This window comes from Lampetra planeri, chromosome 2 (assembly GCF_965212315.1).
Source record: "Lampetra planeri chromosome 2, kcLamPlan1.2.h2, whole genome shotgun sequence".
NCBI classification, from domain to species: domain Eukaryota; kingdom Metazoa; phylum Chordata; class Hyperoartia; order Petromyzontiformes; family Petromyzontidae; genus Lampetra; species Lampetra planeri.
This window is the reverse complement of record NC_136108.1, coordinates 8,145,128-8,167,370: the sequence shown is the minus strand read 5'-3', so window position 1 is coordinate 8,167,370 and position 22,243 is coordinate 8,145,128. Positions and strand designations below refer to the sequence as shown.

Genomic DNA, 22,243 nt, shown 5'->3' with positions numbered 1-22,243 from the left:
GAGGGGGGGGGAGAGGGTGGTGCCGCGCTCCGCACTTGATCCAGCCTGAGGAGCAGACGCCCGCCACCTCCCTTCCTCCCCGCGCTAATTAGTGCAGCGGCGGCAATTAACATGTTTGTCGAAGCTAATTGAATGTAACTCGGTCACACGCGTTAATGGCTGCGCGGCTGGCAAAATTCATATTCATCCGCCTAATGAGATGGATGGCAGCTCCACACAACTCAATTAGGGCGCAGCGTGTGCACCCGTGTGTCCGCGGTCGCGGCTGGCGTGTGCGACGCACGCGTTTATTTTTCACGAATTATTTTTGCTTACTTGTCATTAGCGGCGGTATTCGTGTTATGGGTTTTTTGGTTTTTTTTTTCTTCTCTTTCTCGCGTGGCACGGTTAAGGTTCGTGCTGCCGCACACGAGGAATGTCCGGGTCAAGGAGCTCGCCGCTAATTGACTCGGGGTACTGATTGGTTTTTTTTTTGTTGGGCTGGTTGGAGTGCGGGAGAGGGGATGGTTCTCTAGTTTTTCGGGCTATCGAGAGAGTCCCAGAGCTCGGGTTGGGAATCTGGAAAGCAAGGCCAGGCCACCGCTGAAGTGGCATTTTATTTGCAAATGAGTCACAAGAGACCCGGCAGTGTTTGTTTGAAAGTGCTCAAAGGCGTAATGGCGAGGCTAGGCTTGCCCCCACCACCTGGTGCTTTAGCTCCAGTAAACGCCGGCTGTCTCCACAGTCACTAATCCCCGCTAATGACTCGCTCAATAACAAAAACAATAGCAGTGCTGCACGCTGGGTCAAGTACGGTAAATTCATAACTAATTGGGCTCCGTGATCTCCCCGTGAAATAGATAAAAAGCACGTAAAGTTGCATGCTGTACGCGGACACTTGCTATTTTTTGTTATAAATGAATGTTGGGTACATTTGATGTGAATTTGTATTTATTGCTGCATTATTAATTATTGCAAACCAGTCCTGGGCCTCTCCACACTGTCACCCCGCACTGACCAGAGTGGTGAAGTATGGTCTCTCATATCAACACAGTGTTGGAGTTTAATTGTCAAAAGGGCTGTACATTTTTACTTGTACGTACTATTCCAAAGGCACCAAAAGCAGTCGAAATTAAGTTAACATTGAAAGCAAAATGCAATTCACTATGGTCGTGTCACTAACCTTGTCAAGAGGTCATGGTGGCTGGGAGTTTCTAATTTAAAACGGCATCATTCACACGGGGATGAGCAGCTCTCACTTTGCGACCAAACCTTGCGTGCCAGGTATTCAACAAGCCGGCACCGATTTAAATCAATGGATGCTGAGAAAACCCATCGCAAACAGAACGGTGCATGCCGGCTGCAAACAAATACGTTCGATAACACTGCAGGAATTCATATTCTTTGGGTTTTTCGGTAAAGCCACTTAGATAGTAAAATAATAACAAAATCACGACGTTTAGATCGCAACACAAGCAATCGTCATCAGGTGATAAATATGGCGGGTGAGCTGCTGAGGCAGGAAAAATATATGGCGGGAGCGCTGCTAAGGTTTGAGATGGGTGTAGTCCAAGGGTCAGTGGGCGGGGCTAGAGATGAAATTTGCATGTAAATGTAAGATCAGACAAACGAAGCTGTGGGGGTGGCCATTGTATTGAGAGAGATTAGCATGTCAATATAAGAAATTTGCTTGTAAATGTAAGATCAGAGAGAGCTCGGAAATATATATGTTGTTAAAGCCAGTGCTGGTGATACAGGGGAACCGTGCACGTATAGGACAGGACTCGGGTAACCCAACGGCACATGGGCCGGACACGGCCCCAACTTTGTCTCATTCGGCCCACGACCACATGAGGCCGACCACTTTGAAACGGCCCACAAGCGGCATTGAGCCATCGCCACGAGCATCTTCGCTGCACCGGAGGGGAATTTTCACGCGGACGTTGCTCGTGACAAAAAAATCAGGCGCAGGCATCGTTTTTTTTATTGGTGTAAAGGTTAGCCCTAACTATTTTTGCGTCATTATTAGATAACGCTGAGGTGTGCGTTAATGTGTTGCTGGTCAATGGTATTTGAAAATCCCATGTGGCCCCTGGTAAAGGGGCCACATAAGAGGTGAGAGTTTGTAATCACGGAGATGAAGTGATCAAATCAGATTGCGCGCAGCCGCGTGGCCGATCATCATATCGCAGGATCGTGAGATATGGTGGCGGCTTGAGGAGGCCTTGATCCAGAAGTGGATTGACCATGGCTCACGACGATGATGATTGATGAAAAAACATTCCCACCCCTAGTGTGGGAGGGAGATACTGAATCTAGGCAGGAGAACAGCACAACGTGTTTCTCCTTGCTCCACTTGAGCCACGAAAAGAGACCCATTTAGAGCGCTGTTTTGTTTAACCCCAGTGTCAGGCAGGACTTATTCAATACTGATTCATTATGTGCAGCACTGGATTTCAAGAGCGGGAAAGTGATTTTTCGGAGTTGGTGGAACTAACCAATCACAGGTACTTACTCTCCCAATGCGCATCCTCCGTGAACTCCTCGGGCTGTGCGTTTGAGAGGCGTTCGTAGGCGTTGATCACGACGACGCATAGCCATCGTTATCGTTAGCACGGCCGCCGATACCAGAATTCGGCTACAAAGACAACAATGCTGTGTTCAAGAGTGAATGAATGATGATGTCATCTTGGTACGCAAAACATGCTGGGATTCCTGTTATGTTTTTTGCCGTGGAAGATACCTCCTTAGTGGTTGTATTTATCAAGCCCGTACGTGTTTATCCCAACAACATTCACTGTGCCTACGAATTTAATTGCGCGTGTAAAATACTTTTCTCTTGTGTTGCGGCACAAAAGGGGCACCTCACCGTTGGGTTTTTGCTCAGGTTTACACGAGCTATTGATGTTGATTTTAGAACTCTTCTCTTCTGGGTTTCCTGTTGACGTTGTCGACGTTACCGCGTAAAAAATAAGCCCACGCAAGGATCAGTAATCGTAACGATGTGTCAGCGCTCCCAATGCAAGGGTCTCAGGGGGTTGGGGGGGTTTCTTGAGGATGGTTAAACAAGCTCGGACAAGTGGCAAAGCAAATCTTAGATCTGTCCAGAAAAGGGACAGCAATGCAAACGTGAGCAGACAAGAAGAAGAGGGGTTAGATTGACTTCTAGTTTTTCACACACACACAAAAAAAACAGTAGGTATCGTAAATATGATCTTTGTAGGTATTTTAAATGTTGTCATATGTTTTGTATCCTCTATGTCATCTAATGTCAGTGCCCTCATCATAAAACATTTTCTTCCCTAAAATGCCTTCAAATGGCACTCCTCAGTGAGCTGCCGAGGGAGCATTGAGATCAGCAATCGCAAAACGCCACGCGGTCAAGGCGAGTGAAACGCTCCCTCCCCGTCTCGCCTCGCGAAAACGAGGACGCCCTTACTCTTCCATTTAACGATGGCGGTCGGTGCGCGTGGCAGGACTACATGCAGAACGTGCACGGCAAGGCCATCGACCTCCTGCGGACAACGGTGAAGGTTCCGGGCAAGCGGCCGCCCCGCGCTTCCTCCTCCAGCATGAGCAGCCTGGGGGGCGTCGGCGGCGGCGTCGTCTCCTCGCCGTTCGCGCAGCAGGCGGCGCAGGCCGGCGCCCACGCTCCGCACGCCGCCCGCCCTCACACCGCCGCCTCCGGCTCGCAGCCCAACGGCGCGGCGTGCGGGCGGGCGCCCCCTGGCGCGCCCGCGCCGCCGTCCTCCGCCGCCTTTTCCGCGTGCCCCTCGTCCCTGCCATCGACGTCCATCCTGCAGCAGCTGCTGGGCTCGAGCGCGGGCCACCGCGTGTCGCCCGCCGGCGTGCAGGCCGCGTTCGGGGCCTGCTCGTCGACGCCCTCGTCGCCCGTGTCGATCGCCGCGGCGGGAGCCCCCACGCTGCCCTCCTGCTACTACCCGGCGCCGTACCAGCCAGGCGGAGGCGGCAGCAACGGCGTGCACTCGCGCAGCACCAGCAGCAACTCGTACTGCGCGAGCGGCGGCGCTGGCATCGGCGCCGCGGAGCTCAGCCGGGAGCTTGGGGGCATGCACATCTCTGGCAATGGAGGTTCGTGTCCGTCCGTCCCCCCCCTTGCCACCGCGGTTGTTATCATCACCATTGTTCGTTCACGAAATGTTGCGCGCCAGCTATCCGAGCGCGTGAGAGGCACAGAACGCCCTTAGGACGGCTGTGCTGCAGGCCGTGTTAAAAAACGAGTGAGCGCCTAACAAAGCATAAATTAAGTCGATTCTGTTTTTTTTGTTCACGGTACATGGATCGAATTGTCCATCGATGGTTTCAAATTTGTGAAAATTCTACATATATTATATGACATTGCTACGTATTATGTTAACGGCCCAAACAAAACTGTACAAATGGTTAATAAAAAATAAAATAAACTATACAAAGGAGTCAGTAAAAATGTGACAAAAAGAATCCAATTGCTACCCAGGATCGTGACAGTTCAGCAAATAACCAGAGGGGTGAATCATCACATGCCTAAAAAACAACGAGGAAGTAATTTTGTCAACCTTTTCCTACCATCCTTCAAATGTCTGTCTCACCATAACTTTAATGGGCAAGTGGCCAGTCGTGCGTCTGTCGCCGAGTTAGGTGGCCTGTATTTGGCGGCGATTACAGCTGAGGAATGCGTGATGGCCACGTAAATTCCATTTGCGCAACAGCGGCGTTGCGGTCTTGTCTCGTTTCGGCAGGGGCGTGCTCCTCGTAAGGACACGCTGTCGGCTGCGCAGTAACTTAACAACAAGAAACAGGTTCACCCGAGCCTCAAATTACAACCCTCAGCCGACAGTCACTCTCGCTGCGTAACGAGTGGCTCAGGTTAGGCGGGACATGGGAAGCGCATCCTGCAAACGATTTTTTTTGTCCTAAATTGACAGGTTATTTTTTTTTGTAGAACTACCGAGCTTGCGCCGTTGTCATCGGCGCACATCGCCGCGTGACGAATGCGTTTCAGACAGCCGTGCGCTGAGAAGGTGCCTTTGCGGCCGTGGCGCCGGATTTGACGTGGCACTAGCGTGTGCCCGTGTTCATTCACCCGTGCGCGCGTGCAAGCACGGCGCTGAGGCAATCCACCGCACCGGCGCAATCAGTCACTGTCCTACCGCGCGTGAGGGATGCCTCCCGTGCCACACGGCGATGTTCATTTGCCACTGATCGCACGCGCCTCGTTTAGGGACGTTCGGCTCCGTAACGCAGGGACGGGGCAGCAGGAGGAGAAGGAGGAGGTGGTGGAAGAGTTGTGGTGGTAGGGCAGGAGCAAGGAGGGAGAGGAGGCAAGGGCAAGGCTTAGTGAACAAAAATAATAATAAATAATCAAGATACATTCATAATCTTACAAAAAAATGCAGACAAGACAGAGTGCGGGATGAGAAGTGGGAAGGGGGCGGGCTATCGTACGGAGGCTCGTTTACCCCTGAGAAAGGTGCATAATGTGGAGTGATTGCGGCCTCAATCATGATAAATGGCTGCTCCCTTTAATAGCAGGGTAATGATAGGTGGCGGGGCCACGTGTGCGTGGGGTATTAACTACGGCCTTCTTCCCTGGACGAGGAATCTGAGCTTGTTTTCTCTCCGCACCGCGGAGGTGTGCGCTCGCGCTTCTGCCCCATGTTTCCACTTGGAAGTTGAGGCCAGGAGGGTTCGTGGGGTGATCCTTCGGTGGGAGCCAACGCGACTTGCAAGCGCAATGTCACGTCGTGGTTTTGGCGGCGCTCGAGTGTTTAATTCGTTCTCGTTTGAAGAGAGGCAGCGCGCACTTTCTTTTGGTCGCGTGAAAACTGTTTTGCAACTTCAATCTGTGAACTCGCGGAGATGACGGAGGAGATATTTTTAGCAGGATTTGGAAATGCAAGTCACATGAATGAAAGTAAACTTTCCATTTTGTAGCATTGCTAGACTGCGCATATGGTAAGCGTGCATACATGTTTGTGCCTTCTGTACGTACACGCATACAAAGTGTGTGTGTGTGTATGTCTGTGGGTATGATGCGGTGGAGTAGCGGTTAGCACGCTGCACTACAAACCCGGCGTCCCGAGTTTTATTCCTGCTCAAGGCCAACACCAGTGACGATTATCTGAACCGGTCTTGGGCCTCCCCTAGGTCGCCTCAGCCTCTAACGAGTTCCTGGTGCAGTGTGTAAACATCCACACTATGGAGACACAAAGGCAACCTCCTCGTGTGCCGTGCCAGCCTTCATAGGTGCACGCTAACGGCACTCGCTCCAACAATCTGTTAAGGCTATAAAGGGTAACCTTGTCCGTATGATGTACACCTGTCATCCATAAGCCAACATTTGTGTTTTAGCAGCATGGCAGAAATCGCGATTGAAAAAATTCGAACAAAATTTTTACGTAATATCTGTGTACTGAAACAGATAATTCTGTTAACGACATTCCTACACTTGTACATATTTGAATCCTGAGCGCTCCAACAATATAAAACCTAAGAACTGCAATTCTAAACATTTAATCACATACACTTGACGTAGTGAATGTGGTTGCCTGCATTTATCAGCTTCTAATATAGCAGCAGCAGCAGCCATTAAATCGGAGTGAACTTCACACTCTGGTCTCGATGGCCAGCCGCAGCATTTGGCACGGCTCGCATGCCTCCGCTGGTTACCGCGCGCGCTTGTGTGTGGTGGGGATCAAAGGGGAGGGCGAGCGTGGCTCACGGCCGGTGGAGTCCTCTACTAATCCACTGCCCCCCCCCCCTAGCTTGCCCATGTCCTTAGTAATCCCACGTCCCGTCTCACTTGTATCGTGCGGATCCCGAGACTTGTGGAGAGATATCAGAGTACAAAATCGTGCCTGTTGTGCCCAGGCATCCAGCTCGGTGGGTGCGAGTGTTGTTGAGGTGAGGGATGTTGGGGTGTGTGGGGTGTGTGGGGTGTGTGTGTGGGGGGCTGTGGGTTGAGGGAGGCTGGGGTGGGTGGTGGGGGGGGAAGGTTAGACCCGGCAGTTAATTCACTGTGTCCTCCATCGTCTCCCTGAGCATGCGCTGCCACCAAATTTAAATAATAAAAGAAATGTTTCCTGTAATTGAATGCTTGAATATTTATAGTTACTGAATGCTAATGTCGCCAATGAATATTAACCCTTTCGCCGTGCCCGCGTGGACGCGTCGACTCTCTCCCCGACGATGGCCGCGCTTTGTGTGCCAGCACGTTTTAATTTTCTGCAACGCGCAAACCAAAAAAAAAGCCGTGCCCCCCCCCCCCCCCAGACGCGATTGTCGCTAGTTCCGACAGCGCTTGCAGGCGGCTGCCCCCCGTGGTTTTCCTCGGCTCGGCAGCAACAACCGGTCACTTGGAAGTGATGTGGGCGCGAAGGGATTAACAGCGGCAGCCTCGGCACGATCGCGCGCTAGCTGGAAGGCTGCCGCCGTTGGGTTTCGGAGGAGCTGCGAGTGCTCGGGGAAGTGGAAGAGAAAGGGTTTTGGTGGTGTCACGGGTGGGGAGGAGGGAGGAGAGGCGGGTAGTTTGTGGGCGGGGGGGGGGGTAGTGGGGGGTAGCGCTCGCATCGGTGCTAGCTATCAGCAGCACTGCTCGGAGTGATGAGATGGCGAGATAATTGGTACGGGCGGCATGCGTTCCATCACGGCAACACTCCAGTGGAAAGGCATTTAACACGCTAATGTGTCTCCGATTCCTCTTTTATTACCACCGCCCTGGATGGGCCGAGGCTGGTGGGGGGGGGGAAGAGAAAATGAGAGAGGGGCAGAGAGGAAGGCAGAAGAGAAGTGAATTAATGAAGCCTGGAAATAGATTTGTGTGCATTGAGTTGAGCGAGCTCCGAGAAAATCAGGGTAAAAGGGGAAAGGACAGACAAAGATACCAGCGTGGACAAACAGAGCTCAGGTCAGCGCACATTTAGCAGCTTCCTGTTATAAAACTGCAATTTGTGGCGGGTATAAGTGGGGGTTGTATTTTGATGTCTTGAGCTGGCATTTGGCTGATTGGTTTCGTTATGGATTGCTCACGCTGCTCATGGAGAATGATCGTGTGATGTTGATTAGAGTGGGTTTTTTTTTCATCTTAGTTTGTGTGCACATTTCAAGAGTCACCTTCCAAATTCAACATCAGTGCTGACTTTCATGCTGCATCTAATAGCGTGGCACAAACAGCAACTGAACTGAAAGCCGTGTTAAGGTTTTGATAATTTATTGAGAAACGGGGGGGGGGGGGGTGGAAAAACAACAGCGTGATTAGTTGCTAATTGACGTGGACTGGCATTTTTGATCGAAAATGGAGCTCGGAGGTCGACAGTAATTACATTCCGGATCTAGCGTCTTAAAGGATGCGCACTTTTAATCATCGCTAATGAGTGATGCTGTTTTGTGTTTTTTTGGGTTTTTGTAATCCGCGGAATCGCTTTTGAAGGGAGATCTTTAGATGTAAGAGAGCGCGCGCTGTGGTGCGTCGTCGTGGACCGCAATTACACGGCCGCCGATTAGAGCAAGAGCAAGTGCTGGTGGTGAGCGGTGAGATGTGGGAGCTGGGGGGGGGGGGCTCATGTAGATCTCCAGGGTGCGGAGAGCACCTTGGCAACACCCCGGTGGCCATTCTTGGGGGTTGCGGTGCAGAAGGACCGTGTCGGAGAATGTGTGTCGCTGTACGTGACTCAACATTCGCTGCATCACGAAGAGCGGCGCATGCTGCGTTATGCGCATATATATGCGTGGAATATACCCCCCCCCCCCCCCCCCCCGTGACCGCACAGGATGGCGGATGCCCTCATCCAGCAGTGGATTGACAAAAGAGCGTTACATGTCAATAAGAAACTAAATGAATCGGTGTATCACTCACGGTTCAGAGACATTGACGGTGACGAGGAAAATGGAAGAAGCATGCTTGGAATGACACTGAGAGACAGGAAATGGTCTTGGGCAGGACTTGTCACGAGAAGGGATAGTGGCCAGTGGTCAAGACTGATGATGGAGCGGCAGCCTAAAGAGGGAAACGTCGACCGTGGAGACGGATCGACGAAATAGTATTTGTTTGCGGGAGCTGGTTGGATTGTTGCATCGCGAGACCGTGAGAGTTGGCGACGGCTTGGGGAGGCCTTCATCCAGCCGTGGTTAGATCGTGGCCGATGATAATGATGATGATGTGCATCATGTGTATATACTGTGTGTATGTGTGTGTATTGGATGTAGGGAGCGGTAGTGTAGCGGTTAGCGCGCTGCGCTATGAACCTGGCAACCCGGGTTCGATTCCCGCTCACGGCTAACACCAGTGACGATTATCTGAACCCGTCCTGGGCCTCCCCTAGGTCGACTCAGCCTTAAGTGAGTACCTGGTGCGGTGTGTAAACATCGCCACTGGGGAGACAAAGGCGGTCGGGCGTAGTGCTGGCCACCCACCCCCTCGTGTGCCGTGCCGGCCTTCATAGGTGCTCGCTAACAGCACTTGCCCATACAGTCTGTTAAGGCTATACGGGGGATCTTTGTTGTATTGTTGGATATGTTGGTTTGAGTGAGATTGAGAGATGGCACCCTGTTGGTAGAGCAGCTGGAGTCCCAGCGGTCTTGAGTTCAAATCCCAGCCAATGTCATCTCACAACGTACTTGCATACAAACATTTATATCCATACCGATTAGCCACTTACATCGTAGATATGTTCCACATTTAGCGGTCTACTTTATAAAGTATGATTTGCGATTATACAATTGGAAGAAAAAAAGCTTATTTAATACTCATTATAATGACAACCTATCCAGGAATGTTTGGTCAACAACATTTAACATGTATGTTCTCAACTGTGCAGGTGATTGTTCAACTATTTACGTACAATGAATACGAAATTGGGAACAAAACGAAAAAACACCTACTCTATATTATATATTATTTAATATGCATAATCTACAAAATCGTTATAGAAATTATTATAGAATTCATCGGTGATATTAAGCAATTTTTTAGTCACGGTGGCATTTTTTGGACTGAAATTATTTTTCCCTTGTTATCGTGAAACACTCTCCACCATATGCAGCAATGCTTTCAGATCCCTGTAGCAGAACCGTTACGATGGCCCAATTGTTTACAATCGCGGTTGTGCGGTGGCGCAGTTGTTAGTGCACTGCAATACGAACCTAGCAATCTGGAGTTCCACTCTCAATCGAAGCTAACATCTGAACCACTCCTTGGGCCCGCTTTCTCTCTCCTGCGCTGACCAGCATGGTGAAACGTGGTCAACCAATCCCCATGACTGACACGGTACCTCCGGAGAGGCCTTCATCGACACAATACCTTTGAATAAAAAAAAAATCCCCTTACTGATCTTTCCACACGAGGCAGTATTGGATCGTGTGCATTCTGCAAATAAAAAAAAATCTCAGCGGCGCGTCTTATGTCCTGACTTTGCCTGCCACACCAGGACAGCGTGATGACATATTTCATTGTTTACCGGCACCGTGCTCGCACGCTTTCACCACAGCCCATTTATTCTGAGTGTTAATAGACCCCAAATTGCAGTAAATGCGTTGTGTGTAAAAGCATTTCAGGGCGACGCAGTGAGGAGCGCTGCTTGCGGTCATGATGGGCAGGTGATTGACTCGATGCTCATTATGGGTTTAACAGCCTCCCAAGAGCGGGGCAGATTTAGGATCCCGATTATTTTATTTTTTTTCTCATTATTTTATTTTGGGGTGGGGAGCGGTGGTGGGAGGTGAGGGGGAGGGGCAGTTGTTGTGGTGGAGGGCGGTTGAGGTGGCTGCGGCAGTAATGGATGTCCCGGTTGGAACTTGGGAGGGGGCCGGTGGGAAAAGTGGGGGGGGGGGGGGGGGGCGAGGGGGGCCGTTGTGCGGGGTTTGTTAATTCAATTGCCATTTCTTGGTGGAGTGTGGGGGAAGATAAATGTGAGCGGGAGATATCGCAGGGTGTCTGCGTGGTCGGTTAACCGCACTGGGCGCTTTGCGGCCGCGGCGGCTCCTGGCGGCGTAACGACCATCGTGGCTCAGCGCGGCACTGCGGCCAAGCCGAGCGGCGCGTCGCAGGCACCAGCGTCGATGCAGAGACGATGGCTTTTGTGGCTCTGCGTTGTGTTTCCGACTGTTTTACCGATTTTTGGCGTTGTGTCTTTAGCTGGCGATTGCGCTACTGCCGTTTGAATGAAACATTCGAAAAACGGAGATGTTAAAACTAATGATTGCCTTACTATTTATTCAAAATTCTTCAGCATTGTATTTTTTCTACTTGTTTCGGTTATTTGCGACGATTATATTGTAGGTGTATTGCGCCTCCTTTTCCTTGTATTGTTTTCCCAGCTCGTCTTACCAAAGAGATATTTATATCAATGAGCTCACACATGTTTGAAGGAAACCATCTTTCTACAAACCTGTTTTGCACTTTTCAAGAGACACAATTTAGTTCCGGGGTGAGGATCACTGTGCATCCAGTTTGCCAGCAATGTTTGTAACCTGCCCTACAGGAATACATATCGATAATGTTCAGCCACAGCCATGGCTAAACACATGACAAACCCTGGCCCCAACACTAACCATAACTCTATCCGTAACCCTATCCCTGCTCAATACATCAGCCGGGCCCCCGAGGGCCCCGTGTCACTCGTGTCAAATAAGATAAATCCAACGACCGAAGCCGGCGCTGATTGAAAGTGAACCTCTCTGATCGGCGTGCACGTCACAGTTCATTACTCGGCGACACGGATGAACGTGCTAATTATGTATCTAACGAGTCCACTTACACGACGCTGAAAGGAAGGTCGGTCTGCTGTGAGTCGCCCTCGCGGAGGGCCGCTTGGCCAGGAAAGGGTTAAGTATCTGTCACGCTCAGTAATAGACTCCACCAATGGGCAGTCACCAGGCGCTCTAGCCTGCCATTATCCCCCACTCCCCTGCCTCCCTGCTCCACCTGCCCCCCCATTACCCTCCCTATTCTCGACCACCACCACAACCCCCCACGCTAAATGATGCTATGCGGGGGCCTCCCCTGCTGCTGCCACGCCGCGTGTGTTGGTGTCCGGGCGGTGGGGGCCTTAAGCTGTCACAAGCAGACCCATGTGTCGCGCGAAAAGGGATATTATAACGTGCCGCCGCAGTGCCCCGCAAAGGTCATTTATTATTCATGCTGTTCAAACCTGCCTATTCATTTTGAATGTCTGCGCCGGCGAAACGGGAAGGCGCGCAAATGGCTGACTAATGTGCGCAGTGATCACGAGCTGTGCGCCTCGCGGTCGCTGCCAACCGCCCTCCTCAAGGCTCACTTTGTGACGCCGGCCAGCGCTAGAAAACGTACGTCCACGTGCTGGGGCGAAGGGGTGGCGGGGGGAAGGAAGGGAAGCGGAGGGAGGGGGTGGGCGACCAGAATTACCGTGTCGGATTTGCATGATGGGTACCTCCCGTGTATCCTCTGCAGCAGCCAACGCCAGTTCTAGCTCTTCCACGTGGTGTGTCTCTCAACGACGTGCCCACATTTCGTCGCCTTGTTATCCCTCCCCCCTTCTCTTCCAAAGTGACTTAGGTCGTGCCTCAAAAGTGTGAAAAGATGGGTGTTTGAGACAGGAGTATTCTCCGCGTTATTGTAGGGGTCAGAGAGTTGGACTGTAACCAATGGAAAACAAACCTCTGGCCGTTTAAGACAGTTGCATGCGGAGGTTGGTAGGAGTTTCATGGGAGGATAGGGTTGGCGGCTTGAAAGTTAGGAATAGAACATAGCGACGACGTTTTGCAGATACAATTTGGAAGAGGAGGTTTTGTTCGGTGGGTTACGCGTGCAGAATGGAGGAGGGCAGGCTACTGAGACGGCATTGGAGTGGCACCCAGAGATCGGCAACCAAGGGGAAGACCTAAAACTGGATTGTAAGATATTTGAGGAGAGGAACTTGAGGGTTATATTTCAGCATGACATGGAATATGGAATCGATGGCAAGGTGTGGTAGCATCCGGGGCATTTGTCAAAATGACCTCTTGACCTTCACGGGACCATCCGTGTAACAAATCAAATAATCTTAAACTTTATTCGCTTCTTTTGTGTTCGACAAGCATCAGTGGAGGAGGCAAGACCTAAATGGTATGGTTGCATGTGCTGATGGTTGTATAACTGATTTGCATAATGATCCTTTGATTTGGGGATAGAGGGAAGAAAACTGAGAGGCAGAGCCATGCAAGAAGTGGAAAGACAGTGTCGTGGAAAAGACTGACCAGGACTGGACAGTTGTGGAGACAGATGGCAGATGGGAAGATAGGAAGCCATGAAAAGATGCCATCTACCACCTGACCCAGGAGGTGGCTGAACACAGTGATGGCGTCGATGTTGAGGAGCATCGCTGGCTCGTTGCAGAAGGGCTCTGCGGAATGATGATGATGGTGGTGGTGGTGATGACGATGGTGATGATGATGAGCGTTGCACTCTTTCTCGTTGCAGGAGTGCAGTCTGAGCGCTCTGCCAGCACCACCAGCCTCGCCATGCACCAGCGCTCCGCTTCGCTCTGCAGCTCCGAGCACTGGATTGACGGCGGCGTCTTCGGTGAGGCTACGTCCGCCCTCACTTCCGGCCCCTTCCCCGGGCTCTCTTCCTCCCCACGAAGCCCTCTCACCCCTCAATCCCCGACTTCTTACCACAATCTTCTCCAAATCCCATCCCGTTTGCCTCCCTTACCCGCCACGGCCTCACGTTTCACAGGCTCTGTTCCAAGGATGCAAACGGCCGCCGCAGTTTGTGACGGTTTGGCTCTGGCCAGATCCCTCTACTCATTTCCTTAACCTTTGAGCTTGGATATAATCGCATTAAACTTGTTTTGTTTTTTCTATCAAATATTTAAACTTGCCATAGCCACAGAGGGTGATTCGTGTGTGTCTCTTTTGTAAATCTGTGCAGCTGCCACTGGGGAATGCAGTGATTGATTTTAGAGAATTAAGCAGGAGGGGAGGGGCAGCTGTGTGAATTTGGACACGCCAGGAATTGCATTGTGGTTTTGCATGAATGTTGGCATGGGCACCCACCCCGTTGCTTTGTGGAACCGTTAGATTCCACGTTCGTATACAAGAGCCGTGGCCTAGCATCTTGTGTGAATTGTGACACATATGCACATATATGTATGTTGAACTTCTTTCGCACTGTACGTAGCCAACCATGCTGATCGGAGGTGCGGGGGAAGAACACCAAACTAAACACATAAAGCAGTTCTAGATTTTAAAATTACACAACTCCAGTGGCTTCCTAACATAAGAAGGAAACGCGTTTCAGACGGCCGCAGAAGCGCATCTGAAAACGCGCGATGCAGTGACCGTCTTTGTTTGATGACTCGCCGCAAGCCGTTGCGAGGATGACCAGAGTCCGCGTGATGGTTTATGCTCCTTCACGAGATCAGCAAGGTAGTGTGGTTCATTTGTGGCAAGTACTTTGCGTGTAATGAGTGTGACCTTATTTATGCATTCGATCGGCAACAACACGCCAAAGGTTTCTCTTGAGCTCTCACCAAGAGGAGGAGGAGCCCCTGACAGGGCTGGTTGTGGCGACAATTTATAAGCTACATTTCAAACAACCAACACAAACGTCTCAAAAGCACTCAGGCTTTGTGCGTTATGCAATAACCATCCGGATTGTCTGAAAAAGTGCGTTGTGATCCTATTGTGATTCTCGTCAGTTGGCTACGTACGGTGCGAAAGAAGTTGAACAGACATGCATACATCTAATTATATTTGAGCAAATGTGACCGACTGATAGCAGCGGCAGTGATGGCAGAGATACAAAGCACTTTTCCAGGAAATGTATTATTTTTTGCATCATGCGCAAAGGCTGAGTGATTTGTACACCGTTTTGGGTGCGTTTTTTTACTTGTGGTTTCCTCAGCATGCAATATTTCTCAGTTTTTATGGGTTTTTCTCACCATTTACAGATTTAGTGAAAGCTACATTGTAGGTGAACATTTGTTCACAAAAACTAGTTAGTGGATGGTTAAATGCACAGATGCTGCCGATGAATGCGAGGTTCGATGTAGTTGTCCGTCCAGTATGACTTTGTTTCATGTGCAAGCAATAATAGGTCTTAAAATTGACATCTTGCCTCCATAGCACAACAAGCTCACTCCACAGAAGTGACACCTGGACTCTCCCTGAGAGACCTTTAGCAAGTGGTTGGATTTCCCAAACCAAACCTAACATGCCCAAAATCCTCGTTAGCAGGAATTAATGTACCTTAATGTATCTCCGCCATCCCGTGAAGTTGAGATTCGTCCTTGTTGGGTTTTTTCTTTCTCGTGTGAGACTCGGTTACAAATTGCGGAGACTCAGCAGGGTTCCGGACGGCGTGGGGTGTCGCCACGTTGCGCGCGTCTCTCCTGTGTGAGTGTTGCTATTAAAAGTGATTTCTGGTGCGATGCACGGGAGGCGTGCCGCTTTAAAGCACCACGTTCCCCCGCCGCCGCCACCACTGCCATCAATGCCTCCAAAACCACCGCCACCATCGCCACCATCATCAATACCATCACCGCCGCCACCATCGCCACCATCGCCACCATCGCCACCATCGCCACCATCGCCACCATTAATACCATCATTGCCGCCACCATCACCATCATCAATACCATCACCACCGCCACCACCGCCGCCACCATCGCCACCATCGCCATCATCACCACCAGCGGCACCATCATCACCACCGCCGCCATCGCCATCATCAGTACCATCACTGCCGCCACCATCACCACCACCGCCGCCACCACCACCATCGCCACCACCTCCACCACCACAAGAGCCTCGGTAACCGCACGCCAACTGATGAGCACGGTCCCTGCACGCTCGCACCACTTTGTTTCACTTCACAGGGCCCTCGTTTGTATGAAAATTCACGATGCAAAAAAAAAATCCCTGCAGGAAATGTGCAGTAATAAGAGGAAGCGTGCTTCTCGGCAGAGGCGTTGCCTCAAAGGAAAGTACGGGGGTTGCTTTATTTAAAGCAGAGACGGTAATTGATTTATTCATCAGAAGAACTGACGGTGTGATCTTTCGTTTGGCATGTTGATCTTGTATCTTCACTACAACCGGTAATGATGGGAATATTTTTTTTTACGTGAGCGTCTCTTGACTTCACCTCATTTTAGCTGACTACAAAAAGCTGACCCTTTTTTGATTCGATGTAAAAAAGAAAGAAAGGTAAAGCGAGAGACGGCGGTTGATTGTTCTGTTGCGCAAAGTCTCCGCGAGTCAGGCAAAGGAACGCTGTAATATCGAGTAACCTGGTTAAGGGTTCGGAATTCAATATGAAGACCCATCTAATTAGCGTCGGCTCTATCAGGGTTGTAATTATCTGGAATGTAATTTGGGAAGGGATTTGATCAGGTCCATTTAATCCCATCACCAATGCCTTGATCCCCCTCATTACCCTCAACTCGTAGAAGGGCCAAAACCAGGCGGGGGGGGGGGGGGCTGTGGGGAGGGGTGCGGCGGGGCTGAGGACGGGAGAGAGGGGCTGCTGTGTAAGTGGGAGCTTGGGGACGTGCGTGGACTGTGGGTGGATGGCGGCATGGAGTCGGGCGCTAGGCCGGTAGAACAGGGGGGGAGGAGGGGGGGGAGCGTTCACCGTGCGTGTCTTCGGGTGGCATCCTTTTCCTAATGGGGTTTTCTTTAAAACAAAACAAAAATCCGTCCGTGACTTTTCCTGTAACCGCTAGAGTTCTGGCGCTTGCAGGGTATCTGTGAAAAAGAGCTTCATAGCTCATCGGATTCCTCCAGTATAAATACATATTCTGATTCTGTTCTGAGAAAATTAACTCGCGTGCAATTTTCCGGCTCCGTTATTTGCAGGAGCTTCTTCATTCAGCGATGGAGAAATGCTCGCACGGCAAAAGCAGCTTCTATAAAACAGTAAATAGATGTAATGGTATCAAATGAGTATCGTCAGAATCGTTGAGTGGGAAAATATTTTAAACAGTGCTCTATTTGTAGGATACGCAATTAAAGCTCACTTTGCTAAGTATTTTGAAATAACACGCGGGGCTTCACGACTATATATATCTTTTTAAAACGTTAATTAATTTCTTACTCTATATATAACATTAGGGTACTGTGGATAATCTTCAGAGACATTCAATATCAACGATTTCAAGCAGAAAATGCTCTTACTACCTAATCTGCAAAGTACGTGGGCAAATCGTTGGGATGCAGAATTGAGCAATGAAAATTGAGGCTCGTGGTGCTTTTGTTTCAGGACAACTGAGCGTGCGTTTCCATTTCACGTAGAGCAGAGGCAGAGAAACAAAACGAAAACGAGGTTGGGGCATCAGAAAATTACTCGATTGTGGTGAAGGGGCAATTGCCGTCGTGTCACTTCCTGCACAGAGCGAATTAAACTGGGGCAGCCGCTGCTGCACAGGGCGTCTAGGTGGCCCGGCGCTGCCATGGCTGATGGCTCATTTGGTCTTCAAACTTTTGCGGTAATGAGGGCATATCTCTTTTTCCGTGACAGAGCCCACCCCCCTCCCCCCCAACACCCCCCCCCCACCGCCACCCCATCACCCCCAAACCGGCCTCCCCACCAACAACCGCACTCCCCGCGACCCTGACGCTCTTCAGTGCACCCGGAGGGATGGAGCACTAGATTAAGTGGTGTCGGGTAATTACTGAGGAGCAGGCGGGTCAAACGCTGTTGTCATCTCAATCGCGGCGCGAATGCCTCGTGTTCCGTACGTGGCGATGTCGTGCCGCTGGTTGTACAGCGCGCGGGACGCGTGGGGCACGTGAGACGCGTGGCGCACGGGCGAGTAGCAAACTCGACACGGGTCGTGCGTCCACGACTTTTTCTGTAAACAATTGCATTTGGAACTACCAGCGCACAAGGTGCTGGATGGAAAAAACTTGCAGCGAGGGTTTCCACGTGACGTGAAATATATTTATATATATACCGTGTAATAGAGACTCGACCTAAACTCGTGTGAGTATTCCTTCACCACGTTAGATTGAGAGTATTTTAAAACGTGACAACTATCACAGCAATCTTGGTCAGGACGCGTTCCTCACTGTTACATTTCAAGTCGCGATAATTGAATCGGTATCGGCGTATGACAGCGATATTAAGTAAAAGTGAGTAATTCGAGAGCTGGAGACCTCGCGAGAGCACAGCTGCTGTTGTCTCTGAGCCCGACGACGAGGGCGTCTGTGCCACGCGGGGCCCCGGGCGCTGCCTCGTTATTTACGAGCGGCCTCAGGGGCCGGGGACCGGGACATGGGGGAGGGATGGAGGGTGGGGGGGGGTTGAGCGAGGGATAGATTATCCAGTTACACGTCGTCGTCGTCCCCACCCCACCCTCGAGTTCTCTCCATCCATCCCTCCTCGCCTGCTCGCTCGCTTGCTCGCTCGCCAGCCCCCGTCCTCCCTCCCCGTCGGCCACGGCGACGAGCGGGCCGTCGCACCTGACAGTGCCGCCGTGAGGAGGCCGTGCCTGCACGGGCGCGCTGTGAGCAAACTGGTCGGGGGGGTGAGGGGGGCGACAGCTGCGGGAGCGCCGGGCGCCAAGCGACGTTGGAGCTTGACGCGGCAGCGCTCCGCAGGATCACGCGCCTTTGAAACGGAGCGCAAAAATTACCACAGCGCGGGCATAATTGCTCGTATTTACATTTTGTTTTCATCAGTATTTAAAAATGCATTCGAATTTTTTAAAGTGTTTACGCAGCGGCTTGCTTGTGCCAACAAAAAACTTCATAATGTGCAGTTTGTAGTTTATATTTATTTCTTTTCATCAGACGCTGTGCAGTGCTGTTTTTTTTTAAATGTACATACGTATATTTTTGCCAATATTTAAAATGCTCATGGAGGATAACAAAGTCCCGTTTTAAGTTTTCACTGCCCAATGTTACGAGTTTGGTTTTGTCACCAAGGTCAGCCACGCGAGTTCAAACGGCAATGTTTGCAATGCGTTCAGAACCTCCAGCCAGTCCTACAATGCCGTACCAGCATCCTCCTTAGCCAAACACCGGCCCCACTCATTTTCTTATAGCCGACCAGTGCATGGCTGACGTGTCTTGTGTGTACGTGCGTGCGTGGCTCGTACCGCGTGTGCCGCAGACGACAGCGCTGTGGACTCGTCACACTTCAGCCCGGGCTCCCCGACGGGCCGGCGCGACGTTCCCCCGTCGCCGCACGCCGCCCGCAGGAAGGGTCGCTGGAACAAGACGGTGCGGAACGGCCGTCCGGAAGGCACCACCAACAACGAAGGTGAGCCACCGGCTGTACGTAGGTGTGTGGGGAGCGGTAGTGTAGCAGTTAGCGCGCTGCGCTACGAACCTGACGACCCTAGTTCGATTCCCGCTCACGGCCACCACCAGTGACGATTATCTAAACCAGTCCTGGGCCTCCCCTAGGTCGACTCACCCTCAAGTGAGTAACTGGTGCGGTGTGTAAACATCCCCACTGGGGAGACAAAGGGTGTGGTGCTGGCCACCCACCCCCTCGTGTGCCGTCCCGGCCTTGATAGGTGCTCGCTAACAGCACTTGTCCTAACAGTCTGTTAAGGCTATACGGGGGATCTTTGTCTTTATCTTTGCACGTTGAACTTCTTTTGCAACGTACGTAGCCAACCGTGTTAATCGGAGGTACGGGGGAAGGACAACAAACTGAATACAAAAAGCAGTTGTAAAAAGAATAGTTTTAAATTTGCAAAGGCTGGCTGATAACCCACCCTCTTCGTTCATCATTATCAGCCATTGTCAATCCACTGCTGGATGAAGGCCTCCACATGCTCAATCCCTTGCACTCGATGCTACCATTTGTCTCACTCCCGCACATGGAGTGGTCTTATGCTCTTCTTCCCTTGTCCATACGTGAAGTCAGAGATCCCTACTCGAGAAGCAGCAGCAGTAGCAGCAGGAGGGAGTGGGTGCTGTTGGCGCAGCATTCTTCATTGCAAGGCCCGCGGGCCACTGGCGGCCCCTGGTGGCCTGACGTGTGGCCCCCAACAATACACAAATGTGAAAAGACCCCATCATTCTGTCAAATCCAATGGTTTCAAATGTGTGGTGGCCCTCGCACTGATGTCTTATCGGCGAATGTGGCCCCCCTCTGAAAATTAGTGAAGCACATTGTGTTAAGCGAGGTTACGGCCAATGCAGCACAGACACGGAGGGCGTGGGGGAAGCAAGCGCTTTGCCGTGACAGTGCTGCGAACTCGTTTGAGGTCGAGGCAACCTGGGAAAAAGTGCATCAGCGGTGAACAGCTGCCATTTAAGGTGGTCATCTTCAGAGTGTTCATCGCATAAAATATCAATCCTGTACACTCTGTGAAAGTAATTTTGCCCTTGTGCATTTCTAAATTTGCAACATGACATTGTGGAACACCGTAATGTGTGTGATTGTGTCGGTGACAAGTGCAGCTGTCTGGACCATCGTGATCGTTGACAAAGATGGGGATAATCCACCAAGTGAATGAAACAACTTGGTTAAAGCGGTCGATGTACCTTGATTCGGCTAATCGAGCCACACCTTTTAAAACAAAAATTCAAAACGTGATATTTTTTTTTTTGCAGTTGAGGTCTTGTCGAAAAAAGGCAATAACTGTCCACATTTTTAACGATGAAAAGGCACTTCCGTGGTGAAGTGGGTCACGATGGTGGCGTAACGTGATCTCCCTCGCCCAGGACACAGGACGACGTGGGTTTTGATACAGACCTTGACGCCTGTATATTTGGAGTTCGCGTGTTCTCTCTCCCTGTGGTGACAGACTTTTTTCGGGGTCCTCCGGTTTTGCCCTCCACACTTAGAAATATGCGTGTAGTTTATTTGCCTACATATAAAGTCCCGCATTTGATATAAGCCACCTCAATGAGCTATCATATGTTGCCAGGTCACCTCTGAAAAAGAAATCGAATTCATCAATGGGCTTTACCGTTTACATAAATTAGTTTAGAAAACTAAGAAAGGCCTCACGGTGGAGGAGAGTCAGCGAGTGAATGAGCGAGCTAGCGAGTGTAAGGAGAAAGAGGAGTCGTGCAAGATAGTGTGCGAAGAGCGGTGACGGCGCGTGAAGTCATGATCAGGTGACCGAGGGTCCGATTGCGTTGGATCCGAATCTCTGCGGCTCTTAGGATCATGGAAGAACATTCGCTCCCAAACGCCGGACAGAGTGCCGAGCTGATGAGCCCTTTAAGCCCACATCAAATTCTTGGGGTGAGATACTGGAGTATATCATGTCTGACACCTGCCCTGCTCGCTATGTGTTAAGCAGCTGTGAGCTAATTCCCTGTAGGTGATTTTTGACAGCCCATAGCAGATCTGGTTTATAGCCGAGGCGGTATGTTTAATAGGATCACTGAGACATGTAATGCATTTTTTTTCTCGCTTTTGGGGCGGAACTCTGCTTGTTACGTTGTTGCGACGTGCATTACGATTAATTTCATTTTACGGGAAGAATCACATAATGGGGAGATTTAAAATAAAATCTCAAAGATTGGATTTCGGGGGAGTAGAATTGCCGCGCCGCGTGTGGCGTTTTAACGCGTGCCGGTTAAAACGCGGCTCCCAGCGATTGTGCGCTGAAAGCGCTCGGGACGAAAAGCGCTGGTTCCTGAGAGAGCAGGAGTTGTCCACAGCCCCGGGCACTGACACACGCCGTCTTAAATAAGACTTTGGCATCGGGGACAGTCGAGAAAAGCTGCTTTGATACGGCGGTTATGGAAGGCCATGTTTTTTGTCAGCACATTTGTCACGGCGAAACTCCACGTATGCGTTTCTAAACTGCCGACAGCTGAAAAATCGGGAGCTGTCGTGATGGTTAATTTTTATCTTGTTCCGAATGAGAGAGCCGTGAGCTTCAGAGCACACACCCACCGAACACCCACGTGCACGCCCATGCGTACGCATGTTCACGTACACGCAGGCGTGTTCACGTGCACATGCGTCTAGATGTACGCACGTTCACTTACACGTGGACGTGTTCAAAAACAACACCAATGAGAGCCGCCATTCACCACTACGACACTTGTGCCAGACTAGGTACCCTTTGAGGCCACGTGAATTGTCGAAGGCTCGCTGGCAGGAGGTCACGGGGCCATGGGTTGACCGACTGAGATGACTGGCAGATGCACCAACTGTGCTCCCCACTGTGCTAACTTGTTGCGTTTTAGCCGCCCGGCGCTCTGCTCATTGTTGTGAGAGTCACTCATTCGCCCTCCGGTGTTGCTGGAGGATGATTTCCGTCAACTGCCCAGTATCGTCCTTCACGAACCTCCTCCACAGAGACCGATCTTGCCACCAAACGTGATACTA

At 50.9% G+C, this 22,243-nt stretch overlaps 1 protein-coding gene across 4 annotated transcripts in view; it reads left to right on the top strand.

The window, feature by feature from the left end:
• LOC144726534 (arf-GAP with GTPase, ANK repeat and PH domain-containing protein 1-like) overlaps positions 1–22,243 on the top strand; it is a 164,702-nt gene that overhangs the window by 107,178 nt on the left and 35,281 nt on the right. For all 4 annotated transcript variants that reach the window (XM_078605342.1, XM_078605341.1, XM_078605331.1 and 1 more), the window contains exons 11-13: positions 3,456–4,071; positions 13,412–13,513; positions 19,049–19,198. In XM_078605342.1, coding sequence (XP_078461468.1) covers positions 3,456–4,071; positions 13,412–13,513; positions 19,049–19,198 — 868 coding nt within the window. The remainder of the gene's footprint in view (positions 1–3,455; positions 4,072–13,411; positions 13,514–19,048; positions 19,199–22,243) is intronic.